The 27,500-nt window shown below is 38.5% G+C and overlaps 1 protein-coding gene across 2 annotated transcripts in view; it reads left to right on the top strand.

Moving 5' to 3' along the window:
- Positions 1 to 27,500, top strand: part of fbn1 (fibrillin 1) — a 90,683-nt gene that overhangs the window by 49,428 nt on the left and 13,755 nt on the right. For both annotated transcript variants that reach the window (XM_058751342.1, XM_058751341.1), the window contains 27 exons: positions 3,385 to 3,507; positions 3,601 to 3,723; positions 4,944 to 5,069; positions 5,945 to 6,067; positions 7,219 to 7,341; positions 7,425 to 7,592; positions 8,616 to 8,684; positions 8,780 to 8,905; positions 9,751 to 9,873; positions 9,952 to 10,110; positions 11,232 to 11,303; positions 11,414 to 11,539; positions 11,912 to 12,034; positions 12,118 to 12,237; positions 14,309 to 14,425; positions 14,628 to 14,753; positions 15,200 to 15,319; positions 15,420 to 15,545; positions 18,889 to 19,044; positions 19,125 to 19,184; positions 19,254 to 19,379; positions 20,209 to 20,328; positions 21,426 to 21,548; positions 21,618 to 21,749; positions 21,825 to 21,950; positions 24,557 to 24,763; positions 27,126 to 27,251. In XM_058751342.1, the coding sequence (XP_058607325.1) occupies positions 3,385 to 3,507; positions 3,601 to 3,723; positions 4,944 to 5,069; positions 5,945 to 6,067; positions 7,219 to 7,341; positions 7,425 to 7,592; positions 8,616 to 8,684; positions 8,780 to 8,905; positions 9,751 to 9,873; positions 9,952 to 10,110; positions 11,232 to 11,303; positions 11,414 to 11,539; positions 11,912 to 12,034; positions 12,118 to 12,237; positions 14,309 to 14,425; positions 14,628 to 14,753; positions 15,200 to 15,319; positions 15,420 to 15,545; positions 18,889 to 19,044; positions 19,125 to 19,184; positions 19,254 to 19,379; positions 20,209 to 20,328; positions 21,426 to 21,548; positions 21,618 to 21,749; positions 21,825 to 21,950; positions 24,557 to 24,763; positions 27,126 to 27,251 (3,369 nt within the window). The remainder of the gene's footprint in view (positions 1 to 3,384; positions 3,508 to 3,600; positions 3,724 to 4,943; positions 5,070 to 5,944; positions 6,068 to 7,218; positions 7,342 to 7,424; positions 7,593 to 8,615; positions 8,685 to 8,779; positions 8,906 to 9,750; positions 9,874 to 9,951; positions 10,111 to 11,231; positions 11,304 to 11,413; positions 11,540 to 11,911; positions 12,035 to 12,117; positions 12,238 to 14,308; positions 14,426 to 14,627; positions 14,754 to 15,199; positions 15,320 to 15,419; positions 15,546 to 18,888; positions 19,045 to 19,124; positions 19,185 to 19,253; positions 19,380 to 20,208; positions 20,329 to 21,425; positions 21,549 to 21,617; positions 21,750 to 21,824; positions 21,951 to 24,556; positions 24,764 to 27,125; positions 27,252 to 27,500) is intronic.

Raw genomic sequence — 27,500 nt, 5'->3', positions numbered from 1 at the left:
ACATGAAACATGAGCATATTGCCGCCCACTTGTTGGTCTTTTCGCATTGGTCTGAATGAAAATGCAAATTCATTCTTTGCCACTAGGTGCCGCTTTTGGAGCGGCAAAAGCTCACAAACACTGCTTTAAATGAAATCGACCAATCACCACAGATTAGCATCACGCAAAGGATGGGTTTGGAAAAATGAATCATTGAGTGAATCGTTTGGGAGTCGTTGAGCAAGTAAGATAAAAATAAATGCATATTATAAGACGATGAAAGTGTTTTATGACCTGACATGTCAGCCTGAACCAAAATATGAACCTTTCATTACCCATAATAGTGGCACTTTAAAACTCATCTCTTCTCTTTGCCTTGTTTTTCTTTGGCAACGTCTGGCTCTTGTATGGTTTTAATTTGTGTACTGATTTTTCTCTTTTTTATTGTATTTTACTGTTTATTGTGCAGCACTTTGGTCGACCTTGTTCCGTGCTTAAACGTGCTCTAGAAATAAAACTGAACTTGAACTATCTTTCTCTGTCTCTCTCTCAGTCTCTCGCTCATATTTTCCGTGTTTTCGGAGCATGTTTTCCTCGTCTGATCTGAGTCAGTGTGCAGGAATCCTGAGGCGCCTCATGTTCTCGGAGCTCCAGCTCGGGATTTTTGCACGTGAGGTTGAGTGAGCTGATCGCTGGAAGATATTCGGCTCAGATTCCTGAGCGCTGATCAATGGTTAACGAGACGGTCTATTAGTAGCAGTGCTCTGAATCCTCCGACCCATTTGGATTCGCTGCTTGTTCACTTTTTATTTCTAATTCCTTTCACATTTTCGTCCTGAAGGCGTTTTGCGCACATCTGCAGCCGTTTGTTTCTCTGTGTATTTTTACTGGTGATGATTTTAATGTCTATCATTTATAAACCTCCATTTAAAGTGATGTTTTCCAGGCATGATGGGACTGACGTGTGATGGTAATGAACTGAAGATCATTTATTTGAGTTGTGTTGGATTGTGGGAGAGCCGCATCAGTGATTGATGAGTGTGTGAAGGTCATCGTGTGTTTTAATTGGCCGAGTGACATCATCAGTGGGCATCAGCGTTGGGCGGGGTTGAGTGTTCGAGGTCAGGGGTTAGCACACACACACACACACACACACAGTGCATTCCAGTGTTTCGTGATCAGTGAAGGTGTTTTTTTATGTCTGGTTTATTAAAAATGCATAGAAACACAATAGAAGTGCATTTAAATGAAGGGATTCCCAATCTTTTGTAAGCTGAATCCCTTTAACCTCTGAATTATTTTAGACTGAGATTTTAAGTTAATATTTCAGTAATTCAGCAACACATTTTTGTAGTTTTGATAGTTATAGTTTTCTGTTTATATTTTGAATTAGTTTTAATTTTGATCTTTTTCATTGTCATATTCATTTTAGTCACATTCAGTAGTAATTTTTTATGTTTTTGTCATTTTTATTTATTTTTATAAAGTGTCTATGGTTTTTATAAATGTTCATTTCAGTTTTTGTTTTAGCTGTTTTGGTACATCAAGTTAAACTAAAAGAAAATGAAAAATGTATTTGAGTTTATTCAAGGTTATTTTATTTCATGTAACTAAAATGTTTTACTGTTTTTAATGTGATTTATTTTAAAATCACTATTTAATTGTGATAATTGAGATTTTTATTTTAAAATAATTTAAACTGTATTTAAATAATTCCATTATTGTATTATTTTATTAATATTTTTAATAACTTTTGTTATTTTTTGTTTTAAATGTATTTTAATTTAGCATTTTTATGAATTAACGGTATTTAGTACGTGTTTTTTTATCGTTTTTACTTAAAAATAATGAATTTTAAATGTACGTTTATGAATTCATTTTCAGTGTTTTATTAATTTTTAAGTGTGTCATGTGCTGTGCATTTATTCAGTTTCACATATTTAGTTATTTTATATGTTTACGCTACTCTTGAGAATCATTTGTCATGTAGCTTCGTTCTCTTTCAGCACTTCATGTGTTTGTGCATTAATTCTGTGTAATTTGACTGACGTCATAATGAGTCTTTCTTGATGAGTTTGTTTATCTGAGCTCGGTTCCCATCAGGCCAGTTAAGTGGTTTATTTTGGAGTAAACACCGAAGCGCTTCATTATTTCCTCTCTCTGGTTTTATCGCTTTGATTCGCTGTCAGCTGGACGTGTGCTGTGCATATTTTGCCGATTAGATTTGCTCTAATAAAAGCGCAGCGTGCTCACAGGGCAGGCAGACAGAGAGGTCGCTCCGCTCCGGTTATTTGAGGACAGACGGAGAGCTGCAGTCTAATGAGACTCGATGAAGGAACAGAATGTGAAGGGCTCACAGCTGAACTTCATCAGACACGTTCAGCGACACGCTCGTTAAACAATCTCATTAGACGGACACTGACTGCTCGCAGGATCCTGGGATTAAGCAGACGCAATTATTTCAGGCCCTGCTACAGGAAATGATGTCACGCTCCAGGACACGGTCAAACATCATTTTCACGGGTCATTAGACTTGAACTTGAGTTCAGTAAGAGATGAAGCTCCTTTCATATGTGTGCGACGGGAGCATGGCGTGTCCATCACGATGGAGCGCAAAGTAAAACTTTATTCATTTTCTCCACTGTGAAACTGATTTTGATTAACTTGGGAACCTTTAAAGACAGACCTGCACTGAGATTAATTAATCAATCAGTAATTAATCAGTAGCATTTGCTTTTGTTGAAGCCATTCGTTCACAACTTATTTTTGAAATAATTGTTTAACAGCTAAATTTGTGGTGAAAACTACATTACCCATGACTCTGTGCAGAATATTCCACCAATCAGAGTCATGACGAACAAATTATCTTAAAAGTAAAAAGTACAAAATGTGTATTTGAAGAAATATACCAAAAAAGAAAAAAAAAATATATATACATTAAGGTCCCATTAATTATTGTCTATTTATGCATATCTTGCAATTAACTTAAAATGTATATTTTCTATAGATACAATCAACAACTTTAAATGAATAGATTAATATTTGACCATCGTTTTTAACTCTGTTAAATCATTTGCAATTCTTCAAGGATTGTAGTTCTTTTCCACATTTAACCTGTTGAGTTCAGTCTTTATCCAATTTCCAAATGCTTTTTAAAGTTTATAATGTTGTGAGTCTTGAATTCTAACTTTTGATTTAAGGTATTTTTGTTTTTTAAAGCTCTATGGGGAAAATGCTTTGCAGCCAACTAAAAATGTGGGCGGCCATAATGCATTCTATATTTCATGTTCGTGAAAACTTACATGTTCCCACTTTGTTTCAAGCAGAGCAGATGGTGTTTGTGAAGTGCAGCACGTGTGTGTGACGCTCTCTTCATGTGTGTGTGTGTGTGTGTGTGTGATTTAGATATTAACGAGTGTGAGATCGGTGCTCATAACTGCGACCGACACGCGACCTGTACGAACACCGCCGGCAGCTTCAGATGCAGCTGCGCTTCGGGCTGGATCGGGAACGGGATCAAATGCACAGGTGCGAACTCTCGCTCTCTCGCTCGTGATCTGCTGTGTTTGGACTGATGGTGGTCAGGTGTGCAGCAGAGCTGTTTCCTGTTTCCTGTTGCAGATCTGGACGAGTGTTCTAACGGGACGCACCTCTGCAGCCCCAGCGCAGACTGCATGAACACCATGGGCTCCTACCGCTGCCTGTGCAAAGAGGGCTTCACGGGAGACGGGTTCTACTGTGTCGGTACGGACTCTCAGACACACACACATGTTGGTATTGGTGGTTTACGGGGACTCTCCATAGGTGTAATGGTTTTTATACTGTACAAACTTATTTTCTATCACCCTACACCTAAACCTACCCCTTACAGGAAACTTTCTGCATTTTTACATTTTTAAAAAAACCTACCATTTAGTATGTTTTTTTTAAGCCTTTTGAATTACAGGGACATAGGCAGTGTCCTCATTAGGGGTGGCTCCATACCACTTTTTCAGAACCGATCCTGATCCGATACCAAAAATTCTTGAGTATCTGCCGATACCGATATTGATCCGATATTGATCCGATACATGGGCAGTTTTTAAAAAAAATCAGTGTTGAATTTTTATACCTCAATGTGTGTTAACCTGATCATGACTTTTTTTGTGTTACACACAATCTACTAAATACGGACAACTTTATTGTAAAGAAAAACAACAAATGAATGCATATATAATTATAATCTATGACAAAAATACTATTATAAACTAGGTTAGTGGATAATTCGGTAGCAGAAGTCACTCTAGAAAAATCATGAGTGCACAATTATATAAAATCTAAAATTAGTGGGAAAAAATATTATTTAGTGGGGAACAAATAAAAGTGAATATGATAATGTAAAATGATATACATTGCTCTTTGTATTGTTGTAAAGTACATTCATGAAAAACAAGTAATATATTTAAATATAAATATATATACTGTAACATTAAAAGACAAATGTATAGCACAGTAATGAGGCAGAAACATATGATAGATAAGACAAACAAGAAAGGCTATTAATAATCTTTCATTGTGCAAAAGTATTCAATGAATACGCAGAATGATGCGCTTGAAGCAACATGGAGTCTCAGCGCTCCGCAAGTCCGCACAGAAAGGTTCAAAGCAAAATTTGATAGTGTTTGTGGCTTTTGTGGGGCTTAACAATAACACAATAGTATACGCACAATATCAGATTTGGATCGGTCTCGTCTGACCGATACCCCGATCCAGCAGAAAATGCCAGTATCAGAGCGATACCGATACTGAATATCGGATCTTCGCACCCCTAGTCCTCATAAACCACCTTCAAATTGTAATACCTCTGTCATACACATGTCATTAAACAAATTTGTGTCCCCGTAAACCACATAAACATGCACACACACACACACACACACAACATGATGCCGCGGTTAACGCACGCATGTGTCTGTGTTCTGTAGACACGGATGAGTGTGCGGAGAATGTGAATCTGTGTGAGAACGGACACTGTCTGAACGTCGCCGGTGGATACCGCTGTGAGTGTGACATGGGCTTCATCCCCACCGCAGACGGGAAAGCCTGTGAAGGTGAGACACTCCTCCTGACTTACCTGTCTGTCTGTATTAACTATCATCATAATTATTGTTAATGATTTCATATTATAGTTATCAGTAACGATTATCGCTATAGTTATTGTTATATTAAAGTTATCATATTTATTGATGATGACTGTCATCATATTTTTTTGTTAATAATTACTCGTGGTAAAAACAGGTGTTAAAACGTAATTAATCTTCTTAATTAATTAAAATAACTGATGATAATAACCCTATTAATATTAAAGGCAACTTCTCAAAATCCATTAAAATCCCGATGTATCAAATCGATCTCGTCTTGCTTTATTCCCACTGTATATCCCGTCTGGATTGCCTGTGAATGCTGCTTCATGTTGACTGTAGGTTGTTGTTTGGTTGTGGGATGCTGCAGTGCTCTTACACTGGACCTCCGTGGGTGTGTGTGTGTGTGTGCATGTTTGTGTGTGTATGCGTGTGTGAGTGTGCGTGCATGCGTGTGTTTGAGTGTGTGTGTATGCGCGTGCGTGTGTGTGCGTGCGTATGTGTGTGTGTGTGTGCGTGCGTAACACTGAGTGTGTGTGTGTGTTTGTTTGTGAGTCTATCTCTGTGTGTGTGTGTGTGCGCGTGCGTGCGTGCTTGAGTGAGTGAGGAAGTGTGTGTGTGCGTGTTTGTGTGTGCGTGTGAGTGTGTGTGTATCTGTGTGTGTGTGTGTGTGTGTGTGTGTGTGTGTGCATGCTTGAGTGAGAGTGTGTGTGTGTGTGTGTGTGTGCCTCAGAGCGGTGCAGTTCTGCCGCTTCCTGCTAGTCCATTTTCTCCAGATCAAGACCCATAATGCATCACAGCTGTTGTGTGTGTGTGTGTGTGTGTGTGTGTGTGTCTCTCCACAGACATAGACGAGTGCACGTTTGCAGACATCTGTGTGAACGGCCGCTGTCGCAACATCCCGGGTCTGTTCCGGTGCCTGTGTGACCCCGGGTACGAGCTGGACCGTAGCGGAGGAAACTGCACAGGTCTGGGCTCAACCATTGAAATACTATTTGGCCAGTGGAAATGAATGAGATCAACTCTATTCTAAAATATTTATCTGATAACTATTTTAAACAGTTTTGTTTTTATGCATAGTTTGATAGTTCACTGACAAGCTACGCAAAAAACACGTTCATAGACGATATCATCGATATTATGAAATCACGCTGCGATTAATAAAGTTTTTTGTGTAGCTTCTCAGTGAACTATGGCTCTGTTGAGTAAATGCTGCTCCATCTGAAAGCACATGAAAATACCACATTTAATAACATGTTTTACTCCAAACTAAATTTTTCTTTGAGGTGATGTGACTTCTTCCACAGAATAAGGCACGCAGCATGTTATTGTATTCTAAACAGTGATAAAGGCATTGCATTATACTTTTATTATAATGAAAATTATAATAAGAAGAACTCAGATAAATCATATGTGACCCAGGATTACAAAACCAGTCATAAGGGTCGGTTTTTTTAAATTGAGATTTGTACATCATCTGAAAGCTGAATAAATAAGCTATGTATGCTTGTAAGGATCGGACAATATGTGGCCAAGATACATCTATTTGAAAATCTGGAATCTGAGGGTGCAAAAAAAATCTAAATATTGAGAAAATCGCCTATAAAGTTGTCCAAATTAAGTTCTTAGCAATGCATATTACTAATCAAAAATTAAGTTTTGATACATTTACATTTAATGATTTTTGGCATAAAAGAAAAATCTATAATTTTGACCTATACAATGTATTTTTGGCTATTGCTACAAATATACCCCAGCAACTTAAGACTGGTTTTGTGGTCCAAGGCCACATATATTGTCGTAGTCGTGTGTTTGTTAGTCACGTTGAATCAATGAAAGCAGTTAAATCTTCTGTTTATTCATCTGCAGCGATAGGGATTTCCTTGGTTTCTTCTGTGAGGCGTATTTGGAGTTTCTCTGGCCTTCGGATGGAGATTTACTACTGATCACAGAACCGTGCTTCACTGACAAGATGTGCATGATAATCCGAGCTTTTGCCTAACATCGATTGCGATATCATTGCGATTTATCGCGCAGCCCTAAATGAGACCCCAGACACGTGACATGCGTGACCTCTGCGCTCGTCTCATCCTTCTGTTCTCTCTCTGTTCTGTGTCAGACGTGAACGAGTGCGCTAACCCCACCACCTGCATCAGCGGCCTGTGTCTGAACACGCCGGGCAGTCACATCTGCAGCTGTCCGCCGGACTTCGAGCTCAACCCCACCGGAGTCGGCTGCGTCGGTGAGACGCCTGAACCCCAGCAGCTGCAGCTGACGCCGCCTGCGCCGCAGCACTCATGATGTCTCTGTCTGTCTGTCTTGCAGACACTCGCTCTGGAAACTGCTACCTGGATTTGCGATATCGCGGCGATTTCTCCGACAGTCTGGTCTGCTCGACCGAGATTGGGGTGGGTGTTTCCAAAGCCTCCTGCTGCTGCTCTCTGGGTCAGGCCTGGGGGTCACCCTGCGAGACCTGTCCATCGCTCAACTCCAGTGAGTCACACACACAGTCTCACACACACACATGCCCACACACACACGTTTGTTTTTGTGAATTGTGGGGACATTTCATAGGCGTAATGGTTTTTATACTGTACTAACTGTATTTTCTATCGCCCTACACCAACCCTACACCTAACCCTACCCCTTACAGAAGACTTTCTCATTTTTACTTTCTCAAAAAACTCATTCTGTATGATTTATAAGCCTTTTGAAATATGGGGACATGAGGAAATGTCCTCATAAATCACCTTCTCCTTGTAATACCTGTCATACCCATGTCATTATACAAATTTGTGTCCTCATATGTCACAAAAACGCGCACACACTAACACACACACACACACACACACACACACACACACACACACACACAAACACATGCACACACACACACATACACATTTGCGAGCTCTCCATTCATTCACTGCTATTATAACTAGCATTATAGTTATCGTTATTGTTAAAGGGTTAGTTTACCCCAAAATGAAAATTAGCCCATGTTTTACTCACCTCAAGGCATTCTAGGTGTATATGACCAGTGTTGGGCACATTACTTTAAAAGTTAGTTATAGTTACTAGTTACTTCTCACAAATAGCAACTGAGTTAGTTACTGAGTTACATCATTATAAAAGTAACTAATTACCAGGGAAAGTAACTATTGCGTTACTTTTTTTAAAAATAAATTCAAATGTCAAATAACTTTGGATGCCCCCAATATTAAATATTAGGTTCAACAGTCCAAAAGTAGTCAAATAAAAGTGCATCCATCCATAATAAACCGTGCTTCACACAGCTCCAGGGGGTAAAAGAAATCCATATTTAAAACGTTATTAACACTTTTATCTCACTTCTGCTAACTGTCGTACGCTGAAGCTGTTCTGGTGGATGACGTAGGATGTATGTGTAGCAAAAGCATAATTATCGTTATGGTTGTCATTACAGTTATCGTTAATGATTATAATTATAGTTGTTGGATAGTTATCATTCTCTGATGTGTTGTTTGTTTCTCTCAGCGGAGTACAGGATTCTGTGTCCTGGAGGAGAAGGATTCCGACCCAATCCCATCACTGTGATATTAGAGGGTAGATCTACAGCACACACACACACACACACACACACACACACACACACTTCCGTCCTCCAGTGCTGCATGCTGACCTCTCTGTCTGTGTGTCAGATATCAACGAGTGTCAGGAGCTGCCTGGTCTGTGTCAGGGAGGAAACTGCATCAACACGTTTGGCAGTTTTCACTGTGAATGTCCGAAAGGTTTTGCACTCAATGAAGACACCAGGATCTGTGAAGGTCAGTCACACACTCTCTCTGTCGCTCTCACTAAGTCAGCTTTATTTCTGTCGTGCTTCACACTCTGTACACTGTTTTTCCAGCATCATTATAAAACTTTAGCACGAAGCAACAAAAGTGTGAGTCAGTTTAAAATGCTTTTTTTTTATACATTAAAGCAAATTACAAACAATGAACTTAACATTCCTTGACAGCAGCAGTGACTTAAAAAAAAAAAGAAACGATACAAATAAATAAGAAGAGTAGAAAGAAAACACATACAACAGTGGTCACCAACTTTTTAAGCCCAAGATCCCTGACCTCAGCCTTTATGAAAGACAAGATCTACCTATTGAAGAATTGATAGAAAAAGACATGAGATTGTACTTTCAATTTGAGGCCTTTTATTTAGTATTTTAATTAATGATGCACCGATCAGGGCCTATTCAGAATCAAGTTTTTTATTAGGAATTTGGTTGATTCTGATACTGGTTGCTGAGTATTTTTATTTTATTTATACTTTTTTTTTCAAGCAAATTTATTTATTGGCTATTTACTTTATAAAACAAAAATATCTGTAGGCATTTGAAATTAAAGGCAACCACTGCATCTTAATCACGATCCAAACAGATTGTAATTTTCGGGATCTACTGGGACAGTGATAAAGATCTACCAGTCGACCGGCGAGACCACTGACATACAACATTGGAACAGGGAAAAAAAATAAAAAAAATACATTGTAGCAGGTGTCCACCTTCGTATAAAAATGTTCAGTTTCAGTTGGAGTTGGGCAGTCAATTCCATTCTATAAATAGATTGTTTAAAATGCATTTGAATTAAAATATTGATTAATTGTGTGTGTGTAGATGTGAATGAGTGTGAGCGTACCGGCATCTGTGGTCCGGGTCAGTGTTACAACACCATTGGGAACTACACTTGCATCTGCCCTCCGGAGTACATGCAGATCAACGGAGGAAACAACTGCATGGGTGAGTCACGCTACACGCGTCACGCCAGCGGTTTCCCTCAGAGCAGACTGTGACGCGTTTGTTGTGCTGTGTGTTCAGACATGAGGAAGAGCTTGTGCTACAGGAACTACTACTCTGATAACGCCACATGTGATGGAGAGCTGACCTTCAACATGACCAAGAAGTTCTGCTGCTGCTCGTATAACATCGGCCGGGCCTGGAATAAACCCTGCGAGCAGTGTCCCGTCCCCAGCACCAGTGAGACACACAAACACTCATTCATTTAGCACACACTTTCATCTGAAGCACATGAGGAGTACAACAAGCCATTCATCTGAGGAGGAAATAGCATGAGAAAGTTTCAAACGTCTTTGTGTCTAGACGAGAACAGGCAAGAACAGAGAGGGGTTGAAGAAATAGTGAAATGCATGGGAGGGGTTTTTAGCCATTTCTTGAAAATTGTCAAGGATTTGGCAAATGAACCAGGGTCTTTAAAAATCCTAAATTTATTTTGATCAAGTTCAAGGCTATAAATGTCCTAAATATCTTATATTGTCAAGAAAAATCGTAATTATAATTTCAATAGGTCTTAAGTTTTTGGACAGAAAAACAGGAATTTTACTATGATTAACTTTAAAAGGCTATGATTTGATTAAATAAATGTGAGGGTTGTGTGTTTCAAACTAAAAACATGGTACAATTGCATATATATATATATATATAGAGAGAGAGAGAGAGTATATATGTATGATTTGGAATATATATTTTCATTAGTGCTGTCAAATGATTAATCGCATCCAAAATAAAAGTTTTTGTTTGCATAATATACAGTATGTGTGTGTACTGTGTATGTTCATTATGTATATATAAATACACACACATACAGTATATATTTTGAAAATATGTATATGCATTTACATGTATATATATTTATGTTCATAAAATTTATATTATATATAAATATATTTAATATTTAAACATATTTTTCTGAAATATTTACATGCATGTGTGTGTATTTATACATACATAATAAATATACACAGTGCACAGATATATTATGTAAACAAAAACTTTTATTTTGGATGCGATTGATCGTTTGACAGCACTAATTTTCTTCTTTTTTTTTCAAATGAATATATATATATATAATCATTTATAGTTGGGACTCTCTTTTCTTAAAAAAAAAAAATGTAAAGATTTTTTTTTTTAGTTTTTGTTTTTGTCAGAATCTGAATTTGAACTGTAAAGTTGTTTAAATTGACTTTGCCCTACCTCTCATATATTAAACATTTTGTGCAGGTCTTAAAAAGCCTTAAATTGATTAAAAAAATTATTCAGATACACCGACAAACACACTGTAACGCTGTTCTCTGCTGCAGATGAGTTCGCTGTGCTGTGTGGAAGTGAGAGACCTGGATATTTCATTGACATTTACACCGGTCAAGTCATTGGTAAACACAAAGACACGCTCAAAGACGTTCAAACACACAGTTCTGTGTCTGCAAGACTTCACATACATCCTCTGTGTGTGTGTGTGTGTGTGTGTGTGTGTGAACCGCAGACATCGACGAGTGCCGAGAGATTCCCGGTGTGTGTGAGAACGGTGTGTGTATCAACATGATCGGAAGTTTCCGCTGTGAATGTCCGATGGGTTTTGTCTATAATGACAAGTTGCTGATCTGCGAGGGTAAGAGCTCTAATAATAATATAATAATAATATTATACCTCTTTATTTTAGATTATCATGTTTGCATATATGTCTGTCAGCCTGTTAGGAAAAAAGTTCAAGCACAAAAATGTTGTCTGTTAGTAATTCAAAACCTTAATTCATGACAATTGATGGTTTTATATCAATAAATAATAAACATCATAGTATAGTGAAGCATATTGCTGAAACGCTTTGATACGACTGTATTTTATCAAATAAGAGTCCATGTTATGCCCCTCTGGAGAGTAAAATTTGCAATAACAAACAAAAAATGTGACAGGATCTGTGACAATCTGTGTAAATGAAATAAGATGATTGACTCTCGGCGCTCTGTGAATGATGTGTGTGCAGATATTGACGAGTGTCAGAACGGGCCAGTGTGTCAGCAGAACGCCGTCTGTCTGAACGTTCCTGGAAGTTTCCGCTGCGAGTGTAAACCTGGATATCGGCAAACTCCCACCCAGCAGTGTGTCGGTGAGTGTGTGTGATGGAAATATCTCATATTGCTCATAGTGTGTGTGATGATGATGATGATGATGTTTGACTCTTCCTCTCAGATCGTAACGAGTGTGCTGAGAATCCAAACATCTGCAGTCCTGGTCAGTGTATTGACATGGTGGGTAGTTACCGCTGCATCTGCCCCAACGGCTTCAAATCCACACCAGACCTGTGTATCGGTGAGAGATCAGCCTCACACACCCTTCTGTCTGTCTGTTCATATATCTGTCTGTGGTACATCCTCATGTAGATAACTAACTAACCTTCTGTGGTCTGTGTTCATAACTAACTATCTAACTAACTGTCTGTATTTATAATTAACCAACTACACGTGTTCATAACTAACTAACCTTCTGTGGTCTGTGTTCACAACTAACTAACTGTCTATGTTCATAACTAACTAAACCTCTTGAGTTCATAACTAACTAACTAACTAACCATATGTGGTCTGTTCATAACTAACTGACCCTTTGTGGTCTGTGTTTATAACTAACCGACCGTCTGTGTTCATAACTAACCGACCGTCGGTGGTCTCAGTGTTCATAACTAACCGACCGTCTGTGATCTGTGTTCATAACTAACCGACCGTCTGTGGTCTCAGTGTTCATAACTAGCCGACCGTCGGTGGTCTCAGTGTTCATAACTAACCGACCGTCTGTGATCTGTGTTCATAACTAACTAACCTTCTGTGGTCTGTGTTCACAACTAACTAACTGTCTATGTTCATAACTAACTAAATCTCTTGAGTTCATAACTAACTAACTAACCATATGTGGTCTGTTCATAACTAACTGACCCTTTGTAGTCTGTGTTTATAACTAACTGACCGTCTGTGTTCATAACTAACCAACCGTCTGTGTTCATAACTAACCGACCGTCTGTGATCTGTGTTCATAACTAACCGACCGTCGGTGGTCTGTGTTCATAACTAACCGACCGTCTGTGATCTGTGTTCATAACTAACCGACCGTCGGTGGTCTGTGTTCATAACTAACCGACCGTCGGTGGTCTGTGTTCATAACTAACCGACCGTCTGTGATCTGTGTTCATAACTAACCGACCGTCGGTGGTCTCAGTGTTCATAACTAACCGACCGTCGGTGGTCTGTGTTCATAACTAACCGACCGTCTGTGGTCTGTGTTCATAACTAACCGACCGTCGGTGGTCTGTGTTCATAACTAACCGACCGTCTGTGATCTGTGTTCATAACTAACCGACCGTCTGTGGTCTCAGTGTTCATAACTAACCGACCGTCGGTGGTCTGTGTTCATAACTAACCGACCGTCTGTGATCTGTGTTCATAACTAACCGACCGTCGGTGGTCTGTGTTCATAACTAACCGACCGTCTGTGATCTGTGTTCATAACTAACCGATCGTCTGTGGTCTCAGTGTTCATAACTAACCGACCGTCGGTGGTCTGTGTTCATAACTAACCGACCGCCGGTGGTCTGTGTTCATAACTAACCGATCGTCTGTGGTCTCAGTGTTCATAACTAACCGACCGTCGGTGGTCTGTGTTCATAACTAACCGACCGTCTGTGATCTGTGTTCATAACTAACCGACCGTCTGTGGTCTGTGTTCATAACTAACCGACCGTCTGTGATCTGTGTTCATAACTAACCGATCGTCTGTGGTCTCAGTGTTCATAACTAACCGACCGTCGGTGGTCTGTGTTCATAACTAACCGACCGTCTGTGATCTGTGTTCATAACTAACCGACCGTCTGTGGTCTGTGTTCATAACTAACCGACCGTCTGTGGTCTCAGTGTTCATAACTAACCGACCGTCTGTGATCTGTGTTCATAACTAACCGATCGTCTGTGGTCTCAGTGTTCATAACTAACCGACCGTCTGTGATCTGTGTTCATAACTAACCGATCGTCTGTGGTCTCAGTGTTCATAACTAACCGACCGTCGGTGGTCTGTGTTCATAACTAACCGACCGTCTGTGATCTGTGTTCATAACTAACCGACCGTCTGTGGTCTCAGTGTTCATAACTAACCGACCGTCTGTGGTCTGTGTTCATAACTAACCGACCGTCTGTGGTCTGTGTTCATAACTAACCGACCGTCCTGTGGTCTCAGTGTTCATAACTAACCGACCGGTGGTCTGTGTTCATAACTAACCGACCGTCTGTGGTCTCTGTGTTCATAACTAACCGACCGTCTGTGGTCTCTGTGTTCATAACTAACCGACCGTCTGTGGTCTGTGTTCATAACTAACCGACCGTCTGTGGTCTGTGTTCAGATGTGGACGAGTGCGAGCGTCAGCCATGTGGAAATGGAACCTGTAAGAACACTGTGGGTTCCTACAACTGTCTGTGTTACCCAGGATTCCAGCTGTCACACAACAACGACTGCATCGGTACACACACACGCACAAGTGTTAACGAATGATGTTTTAATGATGATACTGTTTTATTTTACTATCATTACTCATTTTTGTTGACTTGAAGCATGAAGCTGTTATGTAAAAGTTTATAAATAAGCACAGAATATTTATTAATTCCACAGCAGACAGATATGTGTTTGTGTGTTAATGGCTCTGTTTTGTTTGTGTCGTTCAGACACAGACGAGTGCTCATCGCTCAGGGGCTTGTGTCGGAATGGAAACTGCATCAACACGGTGGGCTCGTTTGTGTGCGTGTGTCTGGACGGGTATAAACTCTCTCCTGATGGCCGGATGTGTGTGGGTGAGTCCTGAAGCTGCTCTGCTGGACCTGCAGTGTGTGTGTGTACCTATGTGTGTGTTTATAGTGGAGGCCAAAATGATTAGAACACTAGTATCTTCACCAGCTAAAAAATGGTTTTAAGTCAGTTGTTTCTATCTTTTGCTGTAGTGTATCAGTAGGAAATATCAGTTTACATTTCCAAACATTCATTTTGCCATTAATTGTAATAATCCAGTGAGATTTTAGTTTTCCAGACAGACTGATGATGATCAGATCTCTGTGGAGCACAAAAATCTCACTGGATTATTACAATTAATGGCAAAATGAATGTTTGGAAATGTAAACTGATATTTCCTACTGATACACTACAGCAAAAGATAGAAATTTTTAAACCATTTTTAGCTGCTGATAATACTAGTGTTCTAATCATTTTTCCCACCACTGTACATCACGTCTCTTCTGCTCAGACATCAACGAGTGTTTGATCAACCCTGGCACCTGCGGCCCGGGAACGTGCCAGAATCTGGACGGATCCTACAGGTGCATCTGTCCTCCTGGATACTTCCTGCAGAACGACAGGTGTGAAGGTCAGTGAGGCTCTGGACGATGGTCACGGCATCACTAGTGCTAGTGCTCACAGCCAGTGTGTTCAAACCGCTTCATCTGTGTGTGTGTGTGTTTGCTCAGATATCAACGAATGTTCTCAGACTGCAGAGATCTGCATCTTTGGCAAGTGTGTGAACACGCCGGGCAGCTTCAGGTGCGAGTGTCCGGAGGGATTCCAGCTGTCCTCGACCGGAAAGAGATGTGTGGGTGAGTTATCGCAGATACATCCCACAATTCCACAGGTCTTCATTCCCGCACACCAGGTTTTTGAAAACGTGATGCTGCAGGTCATCAGTCAGGAATCTCGTCATGTTTAATGAGAGAATGATGTGTTCCTCATGAAGCAGGAAGGAGACAGAACACAAGGCAGTTCGTTCATTTGTTTTCTTTCACTTGCTCACACTTTCCATTCTGACTCCATGGACAGGACAGTGTGTGTGTGTGTGTGTGTGTGTGTGTGTGCGTGTGTGTATGTGATTCTGACTCCATGGACAGGACAGGGTGTGTGTGTGTGTGTGTGTGTGTGTGTGTGATTCTGACTCCATGGACAGGACAGGTGTGTGTGTGTGTGTGTGTGTGTGTGTGTGTGCGTGTGTGTGTGTGATTCTGACTCCATGGACAGGACGGTGTGTGTGTGTGTGTGTGTGTGTGTGTGTGTGTGATTCTGACTCCATGGACAGGACAGGTGTGTGTGTGTGTGTGTGTGTGTGTGTGTGTGTGTGTGTGATTCTGACTCCATGGACAGGACGGTGTGTGTGTGTGTGTGTGTGTGTGTGTGCGTGTGTGTGTGTGATTCTGACTCCATGGACAGGACAGGGTGTGTGTGTGTGTGTGTGTGTGTGCGTGTGTGTGTGTGATTCTGACTCCATGGACAGGACGGTGTGTGTGCGTGTGTAGAGGGTGTAAAGGCTTCTTTACAAATGAAAAACAGGCCTCAGGGAAAAACAGCAACACAGCCGCCCATCTCTTTCTCAACACACACACACACATATCTGAATGGGGTCATTTCATAGACTGCTATTGTTTCTATATACGGTTAATTATAAAGAGTATTTCTGCATTGAAAATTTGCATTGGTTTATTTATTTACTGACTGCTCTTTTCAGATTCAGCTCGCTTCTGGGAATAAAATTGTCACTAAAAATACATACACACACACACACACACACGTGATGTTTAGACACATCCACTACAGGACAATGTTCATGTGCATAGCCCATGTTCGTTAAATAAAGTTATTGATAATTGCATTGCATTGATGAATCATCTGAGAAAGAATCATTTGAGCAGAATCATTGGAGAAAAAGTAATTTGGGAAGAATCATTAGGGAAGAGTCATTTGAGAAGGATCATCTGCATCTCTGAATCTCATGTTTATTTATCTTTATTGAAAGTAATTTCCTGATGTATGTCAATTTTATATGCATATTTATTTTTAACAAGTCACCTTATTTCCTTTTAAGAAACAATGAGCTTTATTCTTTCTTAAGTAGTTCTTCTCAATTGATTCTTCTTAATTTACTCTACCCAAATTATTCTTCTGATTTGATTCTTCACAAATGGTTCATTCTCAAATGGTTCATTCTCAAATGGTTCTTCCCAAATTATTCTTCTCCAGTGATTCTAAGGATAATTTGGCAGCTTTACACAAAAAATGTAACCTGTGCTGGCAAAATGTGTCACAATGAGCAAATTTTGAAAAATGAGTTATTTTTATTTGTATTTTTTATTATTCTCCATTAAAAGACCTTCAAAATGATGTATAATTTGTTGGAATCTACGCCCGTTTGAAGCTGATGAAGTCAGCAAAGTCAGTTCTGAGAAAAATCTAGTTAAAGGTTCCAAAGCAAAATCACCTAGCAACGCTTCATCTTTTTCTCCAGTTCTTTTCTTAATAATAATTACCATATTAATAATCACAATATAGCTCATTTTTATTTGATCTGTTACTAAAAATAAGAACAGATGCAAAAAATAAACAACAGTAGAACAAATATTACAAATAGTGCATTACTTTTTTCATTTTACATCTAAACAAAAGCAATCAAGAAAGAAAAACTAATCATCAAATGTTAAAATTACTTAAGTGTGTTCATTACAAACAAATTAATTGACAAAAGCAGTTCAATCAAGAGCAGCAATCTTTTCTGTTATTGTTAGATTAACATTAATGTGGATGGCCTGTGGAGCGACGACCCATGTGATTCGCTTAGATCCGAGTTTTCTGGGGGTGTTTGGTTACTGCATGATGATTGAAATCACGCAAATGGCCTTAAGCTATTACCTAAATCAATCTAAAACATCATGGATGGGATGGTCCTGATAGCGTTCAAATGATTCAAAGCACCACATACGAGTAGAATCAGCTCTGAAACGTGTTCCTCGACTTTTTATGAATGGTGCTGAGAATTTGAGATTGCTAGTGCCGTCATAAAATTCGCAACGGTTGTGATGTAATTATATAACAGGCTGTAGTCTCACGCGCTACACGTCTGCTGTTACACTACTGTTATTAGTTTCCATTCACTGGTAGTGCTCGCTGCACTGTGATTGGTTTGAGCCGCTTTAATTTGCTTTTGGGAACGCAACATTCGTCATTAGAAACATTTATAAATCTGTTGTTGTTTACAAAGAAGTTTCAGTGTCACATGATCTTCAGAAATCATTCTAATATGCTGGTTTGCAGCTCAAGAAACATTTCTGATTATTATCAATGTTAAAAACAGTTTTGCTGCTTAATATTTTTGTGGAAACAATGATAGCACTCAAACATTTGTATAAGATTTAAAAAATTGATAAATTAATAATAAATTAATAATTTTATTCATCATGCATTAAAGTGATAAAAAGTGAGTGAAGACATTTAAAGTGATTTCTATTTAATAAATGCATTAACAAATTTAATTAATATATTTGATAAATGCAAATAAATGCTGTTCGTTAAACTTTATATTTATCAAAAAATCCTGAAAAATAAAGTGTATCACCGTTTCCACACAAAATATGAAGCAGCAAAATTGTTTTCAACATTGATAATAATCAGAAATGTTTCTTGAGAGTCAAATAAATTGTAATGATTTCTAAAAGATCATGTGACACTGAAAATTCTGCTTTGCATCACAGGAATAACATTACATTTTATAATATATTAAAATTTAAAACTTCTTTTTTTAAATTTGTAATAATATTCCACAATATTTCAGTTTTCTTTACTTTATTTTGATTAAAATAAACCTTGATGAGCAGAAGATATTTATTTCAAAATCATTAGTAATTGTAATGTTTCCAAAATTTTGGCAGATACTCCAATAATAATAACAATTCTATATACTTTACTATAATATATTATAGAACTTTATTATATTATATTGTTATCATGATTATTAAATGCTGCTTTTAATTTTTTACAGGACAATAGTATGTATTATTACAATATAAGATATATCTTTTAATGTGCTGAAATATATATTTTTAATAATAAGTGATTTTTTTTTTCTTTTTTGTCTCTAGCTGATCACATGCCTGATCAATGTCTGTTTCTTGCCGTCAGATATTCGTGTGAATTACTGTTACACTAAGTTTGAGAACGGACGCTGTCAGGCTCCGAGGCCCTTGAACACAACTAAAGGCTCCTGCTGCTGCAGCGTGATGCGGGGTGAGGGATGGGGCGACCCATGTGAGATCTGCCCCTCTCCGGTGGAGGAGGGTGAGTACACACACACACACACACACACACACACACGATTTGATGGCAGTAATAGTTATTGTGTGTGTTTGTTTCAACAGCATACCAAGCTCTGTGTCCTGCATCTGGTAAAATCATCACTATAGACGACATGGCTGTGGGTGAGTGTCTCTGAATCTGACTCGCACACGTGTGTTTGTGAGCACAGACTGATCAGTTGTGTGTTTCAGATGTGGACGAGTGTTCAGAAAACCCCGGCATCTGCAAGAACGGCCACTGCATCAACACAGACGGGACGTTCCGCTGCGAATGCCCCTTTGGCTACCAGCTGGACGTCATGAGGATCAACTGTGAAGGTGTGTGTTTAAACCAATCTTCACAGAAATCACAGGAAAATTGCAGTGTTAATGTTGCAGAATTCATCAATTATGAAAACAAGTTCAATTTCAGCCGTAAAGCAGCTTTACATTATTCATATCAATTCAGTTCATTGTTGATTCAGTCTGATGTTGATTCAGTTCAATATTGATTCAGTTTTCTGTTGATTCATTTCAGATCAGGGTAGATTCAATTCAGTTTAATGTTGATTCAGTTCAGTGTTGATTCAGTTCAAATACAATGGTGTCATTAAAATGTTTCAAAATTCAATAATTATTGAACAAATTCAGTTTCAGCTGTAAAACAGCTCAACAGGGACATTATTCAGATTCAGTTTAGTGTTGATTCAGTTCAGTTCAATGTTGATTCAATTCAGTTTATTAAAAGTGTCATTAAAATATTTCAAAATTAATTATGAAAAATTCAGCTGTTATCAGCTTTACAGAAGAACAATAGTGTCATTATTGAGATCTTTTCAGTTCAATTTTAATTTAGTTCATTTCATTGTTGATTCAGTCAGTTTAATGTTGATTCAGTTCGGTTCAATAATAGTGTCATTAAAATCTTGTACAATTCATCAATTATGAAAAAAATTATATTTCAGGAGGCAATAGAGTCATTATTCAGATCAGTTCAGGTTTTGTTCTCTGTTGCAGTTATATTGATAATATTACTAGTATTATCTCTTTGAATTGTGTTTAAACACACGATTGAGGATGATGAGGAGTGTGTTGAGCGTGAGCTCACGTGTGTGTGTGTGTGTGTGTGTGTGTGTGTGTGTGTGTTTCCTGTGTTCTCCGTCATCAGACACGAACGAGTGTGAGCTGGGGAACCCGTGTGGGAACGGCACCTGCACAAACGTGGTGGGAGCGTTTGAGTGCAGCTGTGACGAGGGCTTCGAGCCCGGACCCATGATGACCTGTGAAGGTCAGTGATGAGCTGCTGTAGTTATTCTCCAGATCTGCTGGTGTTCCTGTAGGCCGCTCTCACACTCACGCTGTTTATTTGATCTGAAGCCCAGTTTGATTCATTTCTGATCCTCTGTATATTTGCATCTTCATCAGGAGTATCACTGTGAGTACTAGCAGCAGCTGATTACCAATCCAAATCTAATGATTTAAAAAAAAAAAATTCTGACATTTTTCTCACAATCCTTGCTTTGTTTTAAAAAAGAATTGAATTCAGAACTCAAAATTGCAAGATATAAACACAGAAATGCATTAGGGTTAAGGTTATTCTGAGAAAAATTCTGAATTCTGTGTTTATATCTCGCAATTCTGACTTTTTTTCTTACAATTGTGAGAAACAAAGCCTGAATTGTGACATATAAGCTCAAAATTGTGAGACAAAGTCGCGGTTACCTTTTTCATTATTTTATTCCGTGATGAAAATGGGCTTCCATAGTTATTTGCCATTTCTTTGTAATCATTAGTGAAATTTACTAGCAGTTTCTGAGTGAAATTTATTTCAATGTGAATCCTACATTGTTTTTTCACACTGATGGCGAATCATCCACTTGTTTACAAACCGAGCGCTGATGTCAAATGTGACCCTGGACCACAAAACCAGTCATTAGGGTCAATTTTTTTTAAATTGAGATTTATACATCATCTGAATTCTGAATAAATAAGCTTTCCATTGATGTATGGTTTGTTAGGATCGGACAATATTTGGCCAAAAAATCTGGAATCTGAGGGAGCAAAAAAATCTAAATATTGAGAAAATTTCCTTTAAAGTTGTCCAAATGAAGTTCTTGGCAATGCATATTACTAATCAAAAATAAAGTTTTGATATATTTACGGTAGGAAATATACTAAATATCTTCATGGAACATGATCTTTACTTAATATCCTAATGATTTTTGGCATAAAAGAAAAATGGATAATTTTCAGCCATACAATGTATTGTTGGCTATTGCTACAAATATACCTGTGCTGCTTATGACTGCTTCTGTGCTCCAGGGTCATAAATGCTCTCTAGCGTGAACACATCTTTATGTGCACTGGTGTTTGATGTGTTGTTAGATATCAACGAGTGTTCCCAGAATCCTCTGCTGTGTGCGTTCCGCTGTGTCAACACGGTGGGCTCGTACGAATGCAAATGTCCAGCGGGATATGTGCTGAGAGAAGACCGCCGGATGTGCAAAGGTAAAGACGATTCTTTCAGCATCACAAACACACATCGTCATGTTTGAACGCGCCTCTTGTGTTCATCAGATCAGAACGAGTGCGAGGTGGGTCTGGATGACTGTGCGTCCAGAGGAATGACCTGTAAGAATCTGATTGGCACGTACATGTGCATCTGCTCGCCGGGATACACCAGACAGCCCAGCGGAGACAGATGCGTGGGTGAGCACTCACATCCCGATGTTTACTGATGCTGTCTACAGCGCTCAGACTCCTCATGCATGTGTTTGCGCACAGATCTGAACGAATGCACGGCCAAACCGGGCATCTGCGAGAACGGCCACTGCGAGAACACGGTGGGCAGTTACCGCTGCGTCTGCGATCAGGGCTTCAGCCCCAGTCCCAGCAGAACCGAGTGCATCGGTAAGACACACACTCACACACACATTCACAGCAGCTCTTTCATTGCTCAGGAGACGTGGCAGAGCTCTCAGGTGTGTTGCACTGAAGTATCAGCTTTGTTTCTCTTGAAATTCCAGTAAAGGTCTTTGCTCACTAGCCACTGGCTAAAACTGGCCCCCGACTGAGCCTGGTTTCTCCCAAGGTTTTGTAGTTTTGGTTCCTCTGGCTTGCTTAGTTGGTATACACTTGATATTTATCTACTTGGGGTCCTAATTGTCCTGCTGCACTTCATAGATGCTGAGTGAAAGCAGAATTTTAGAATGACTGGACACTCATTTATGGCACTTTATTCATCAGGAAGATCATACGTCGAAATTTTAATCGGATCTGGCCAGTTCAGTCTGGTTACATGTGACTTTTTTATTCTGATTGTGCTTCTAGTCCTATTACGATCGGATTATTAGGGTCCATGTAAACGCAGCTACTGAGTCCGAAATTTTCGCAAGTGTTTTTCGTATTCGTCATCCTAAAAATTCGTCATGCACAGAGTCCGATGCGTAAGTATTAATCCGTTGCGAAAAAATTACGAAATGAAGTCTTGAGGATGATTTTGTTGTCCTCTCTCTTTTTCTTTTAAAGAGGACGTTTCGGAGGCAGTGTGTAAACGTGAGGTTGTATTTATTTTTTAACGTGCGAAAATTTCTGGCGAGAATTTCGGACTCATCTGACTTCTTTTTGGCATTTTGAACAAATCTGAGACTCAAAAGAATTACTGGCGTTCGTTTTCTCAGGAGAAACAACTGAGAAGCACAAAACTTCAGCATAAAGACCCATTCTTACCAAGAACGGTAACTGTACTGCAAAATATAGTGATAACTGTAACGATAAATATAGATATACCTGTAATAACTATAACGATAGTCATAACCATAACGATAGGTATAACAATAAATAAACGATACCAGTAGAGTTTGCTATTACGAGATCTTTAGTGATAACTATAGTCATAACTATAGCGATAACTTTAATGCTAACTATAACAATAACTGTAGTCATAACGATAAATATAGCCAGAACTATAATGATAAATATAGAGATAACAATAACAAGAACTATAGTGATCACTATAACAATAAATATCGTGCTAACAATAATTATGACAATAACTAGAGAGATAACTGTAACTACAACAAGAACTAAAACAAAAACAATAAATATAATGGTAACTATAACAATAACTATGATGACTATAGTGATAAAGATAACTTTAGCGATAACTATAATGGTAACTACAATGATAACTGTAACTACAATGGTAAATATAATGATAAATATGATGACTATAACTATACCGATAACGATAACTATAGCATTAACTATAACAATAAATATAATGACAACTGTGATAACTATAGCAATACTTTTAACAATAAATATAGTGATAACGATAACTATATTGATAACGACAATGATGATAACTATAATGAGAACAATAAAGTAGAACCTTAATTATTATTACTATTTATTTATTTACATTTTTTTTGCGATTTTGGATCGGGAAAGGTCAACGAGCCGGGATTCGAACTCGCAACTTAAATTTTTGCTTTATATTTTATATCTGAAGTATATATTTTACATTTTGTTCTTGGATTTTAATGGGTTTATTTCTATTTTGTGTTTGGTGTATTCTATTGTTTTTGTATTTGATTCCATCTTGCGTGTAAAGCACTTTGAACGGCATAAACTTGTTTGAAAAAGTGCTATATAAATAAACATTTGCTTGCTTGCAACAGCGCTATATGTCGACGCATTGCCCGCAAGGCTATCAATGCCGACAACTATAACCATAATTACAACAACATCTGTAACTATAACATTAAGTATAGTGATAATTACAGCAATAATGATAACAATAAAAGAGAGATAATATTAACTATAAAAGCGCCCACACAAATGGACAATAATATTCTGTAATTCTAAACATGCTGCAAATGAATGCTTGGTTTGTGGCTCATTATTATTAATGGAAAAAATAGGCTATACAATAAAAGGTTACACTTTATTTCGATAGTCCACATTCTACTAACTATAAGTAACTTTGTAACTACATGTTAACTAATTGTCATTAATTAGCAACTACATGTCTACTAACTCTCAGTAGGGTAGGTTTAGGGTTAGTAGAATAAGTCGACACATACTTGCAAAGTTTCTGATAGTCAGTATGTTGTATGTTGTGAACCCATCAAAATAAAGTGTTAGAAGATATTAAACAGACAGTCTACTAATACTCTAATGACTGCTAGTTGACATGTAGTTGCAAAGTTACTTACTGTTAGTAGAATGTCTAAAGTGGACTATCGAAATAAAGTGTTACACAATAAAATAGTACAATGACATATTCACTTTGTTCACAAATCACATTGTGGGGACCGGCCTGCGGTCCTCACGAGGGAAAAACATTATTAAAAATAGTAAATGATGTTTATCTGAAAGTGTAACAATGCAAACAGGTTTTCTGTAAGGGTTAGGGTTAGGGGATAGAAAATATCGTTTGGTCAGTATAAAAGTAATAGAGGTCTATGGAGTAGTGTCCCCACAATTCACAGAAACAAACGTGTGTGTGTCAGATAACCGTCAGGGCTTCTGCTTCCTGGAGGTTCTGCAGACCATGTGTCAGATGAGTTCCAGCAGTCGCGTCAGCGTCAGAAAATCTGAATGCTGTTGTGACGGGGGCCGCGGCTGGGGGCCCAACTGTGAGATCTGCCCGCTGCCCGGGACCACGCACTACAAGAAGATGTGCCCGCAGGGCCCCGGATACACCACCGATGGCCAGGGTAACACCGCCGGCTCGCGTGTTTGTGCTGATGAGTGTGTGTTTGTGTGGATTAAAGGTCGACCGATATGGGTTTTTCTCTGACAGGGCAGCCGATGGCCGATATATAATGTTGATTTGTTGCTCTATTTTCTTTTCTTTTTTTCCCCCTGCATCTAATAAAAAATAGTTTGTGTAAATGATTATTGCAGGGTAGTAGTAGCCTAATTCATAGTAATAAACCTTGGCTCAAAACTTAAGCACCTTCTCAAAACCGTTTTTGTTTATGTTTGCTGACAGACACAAGTGTTTCGAAACCACAGACTTGCAAATGCAAATTAATTCTCTCTGCCAGCAGGAGGCGCTGTTGGAGCGGGAGAAATATAGCGGTTTCCACGGTAACGGCTGTAATCAAATAAGCGCTGCGCTCATAAACGCTACTTTATTAGGCATTACAGGAAAGACTAAATGAAATCGAAGCTTTTCTGAAGACGGTCGGCTGTTTTACAAGTAAAGATACATTCATAAAAAAACACCCACGCTGCATTTTAATTTTGAAACGTGCAGTGCTCAGTTTATTCGACGAATGATAAGCTTTTTGGAAAATCTATTTGTGGCAGTCAGTTTTGATAATGTGACAAGCCGCCACAAATAATCAATGTATGGGAAACACTGGACACTGCTATAAGTCAAATAAAGTAGATTACATACAAAGTCAATGCAAAGACGCGAATTGAGGCGAATTCGTGATGCGATTCAATCGCGTCTTCAGCGCAAGTTCAAAAATTTCAACTCGAGCAGAATTCGCATGACTCGTGGTACAAAACAGCGATTGTAGTTATCTCCACCATAATTAATCGCGCTGTTTTTATTCGCGCGAGTGACATGAAAAAACATATCGCGAGTAATCTATAGAGCGAGTGACGCGATGCACACACCATAAGTGATAACAAAAATAAAAGAGTTATACAAATGAGAAGAATTATACAAATGAATTAATTATATGAATGTACCTCTGAAGGTTCTGTCTTCAGAAACGATTCGATGGCATTTTGTTTTCATCTTCGCTCCATATAATACCTAATAAAGAAGTGTTCTTAATCGCAATACTGCTTTGTCCACCGAGTTTACGGAAACAGCTGTAATTCTGCTGCTCCATCAGCGCCACCTGCTGTCAGAGAGTGGATTTACAGAGACTTACATTCACATTCAGTCTGTGTGCAGCTTCTGTCTGGACAAAAACGGACTGAATTTGCATGCCCTGCTGTAAATATTGAGCGGTTGATGAAAAACAAGCTTATGTGTATTCTTCACATTTAAACAATTCAGATAAGTTATCTAGAATTATTAATGGAGCAGATAAAATACATATAATCATTTATTAATCAATTATTATTTTGACAACCCTTTTCTTTATTTAAAGGCTGAAATGTGAGGTTTACCTTTATATGAAACTTTTTCAAAGCTTTATTTGAACATTTACATTAGATATTTGAACATGCTATTAAACTGTTCTCAGTCAAGTTGTCATTTAAAATCCGGACATCATTATTGTTTTAGTGATCATGCAAACAAAAAGTCATTTTATTTGATTTTTAAATATAAAACTCGATGAAATGTGACCCTGGAGCACAAAACCAGTCATAAGTCGCTGGAGTGTATTTGTAGCAATAGCCAACAATACATTGTATGGGTCAAAATTGTCGATTTTTCTTTTATGCCAAAAATCATTAGGATATTAAGTAAAGATCATGTTCCATGAAGATATTTTGTAAATTTCTTACCATAAATGTATCAAAACTTAATTTTTGATTAGTAATATGCATTGCTAAGAACTTTATTTGAACAACTTTAAAGGCGATTTTCTCAATATTTAGATTTTTTTGCACCCTCAGATTCCAGATTTTCAAATAGTTGTATCTCAGACAAATATTGTCTGATCCTAACAAACCATACATCAATGGAAAGATTATTTATTCAGGTGATGTATAAATCTCAATTACGAAAAATTGACACTTAAGACTGGTTTTGTCGTCCAGGGTCACAAATGATTAATGTGTCGGTACTTTTTGAACATCTCCTGCACATTTTAACAATACCGTGATAATACTGATAACCGTGATCATTTTGGTCACTATAATCGTGAAATATAGAAATGTTCATACCTGCAGAGTGTGAGTGGCTCCGTCTCTCACAGCCTCAGAGCGAGAGGGATTCTCCGGTACAGTGTTCCACAACAACGCTTAGCTGCCCGCAGATGCGCCTGCATATAAATCGGCCTAATTTGCAGCACAATCAGATAAATTTAAAAATGCTAAAAATCGGGCCGATCAATCGGTCGACCTCTAGTGTGGATCTGTGGATGATCTGTGTGTGCTCTGCAGATATCGACGAGTGTAAGGTGATGGGGAATCTGTGTAAGAACGGCCAGTGTTTGAACACGCTGGGCTCCTTCAGCTGCGTCTGTAAACCCGGATACACCACCGACATCAGCAGCACTCAGTGCGTGGGTGAGTCTCACACTCACACACGTGTTTTTGACTACTAGTGAGCACAGGTAGAGACGTTTCTGAGATCTCTTCTGAAACTCTAGAGGAGACGTGTGAGATTAATGATGGATGCAATAAATATAACGATAACTACAGCAATAATTTTAACAATAACTACAGCGATAAGTACAGTCAAATCAAAATTTGGTTACACTTTATTTTGTTGTCCTTGTTACAGTATAATTATACATTTAAGTACTGAGTAATATA

Source organism: Onychostoma macrolepis, chromosome 18 (assembly GCF_012432095.1).
Source record: "Onychostoma macrolepis isolate SWU-2019 chromosome 18, ASM1243209v1, whole genome shotgun sequence".
In the NCBI taxonomy this organism is placed as follows: domain Eukaryota; kingdom Metazoa; phylum Chordata; class Actinopteri; order Cypriniformes; family Cyprinidae; genus Onychostoma; species Onychostoma macrolepis.
The sequence above is the reverse complement of the archived record's forward strand: the minus strand, read 5'-3'. Positions and strand labels throughout refer to the sequence as shown.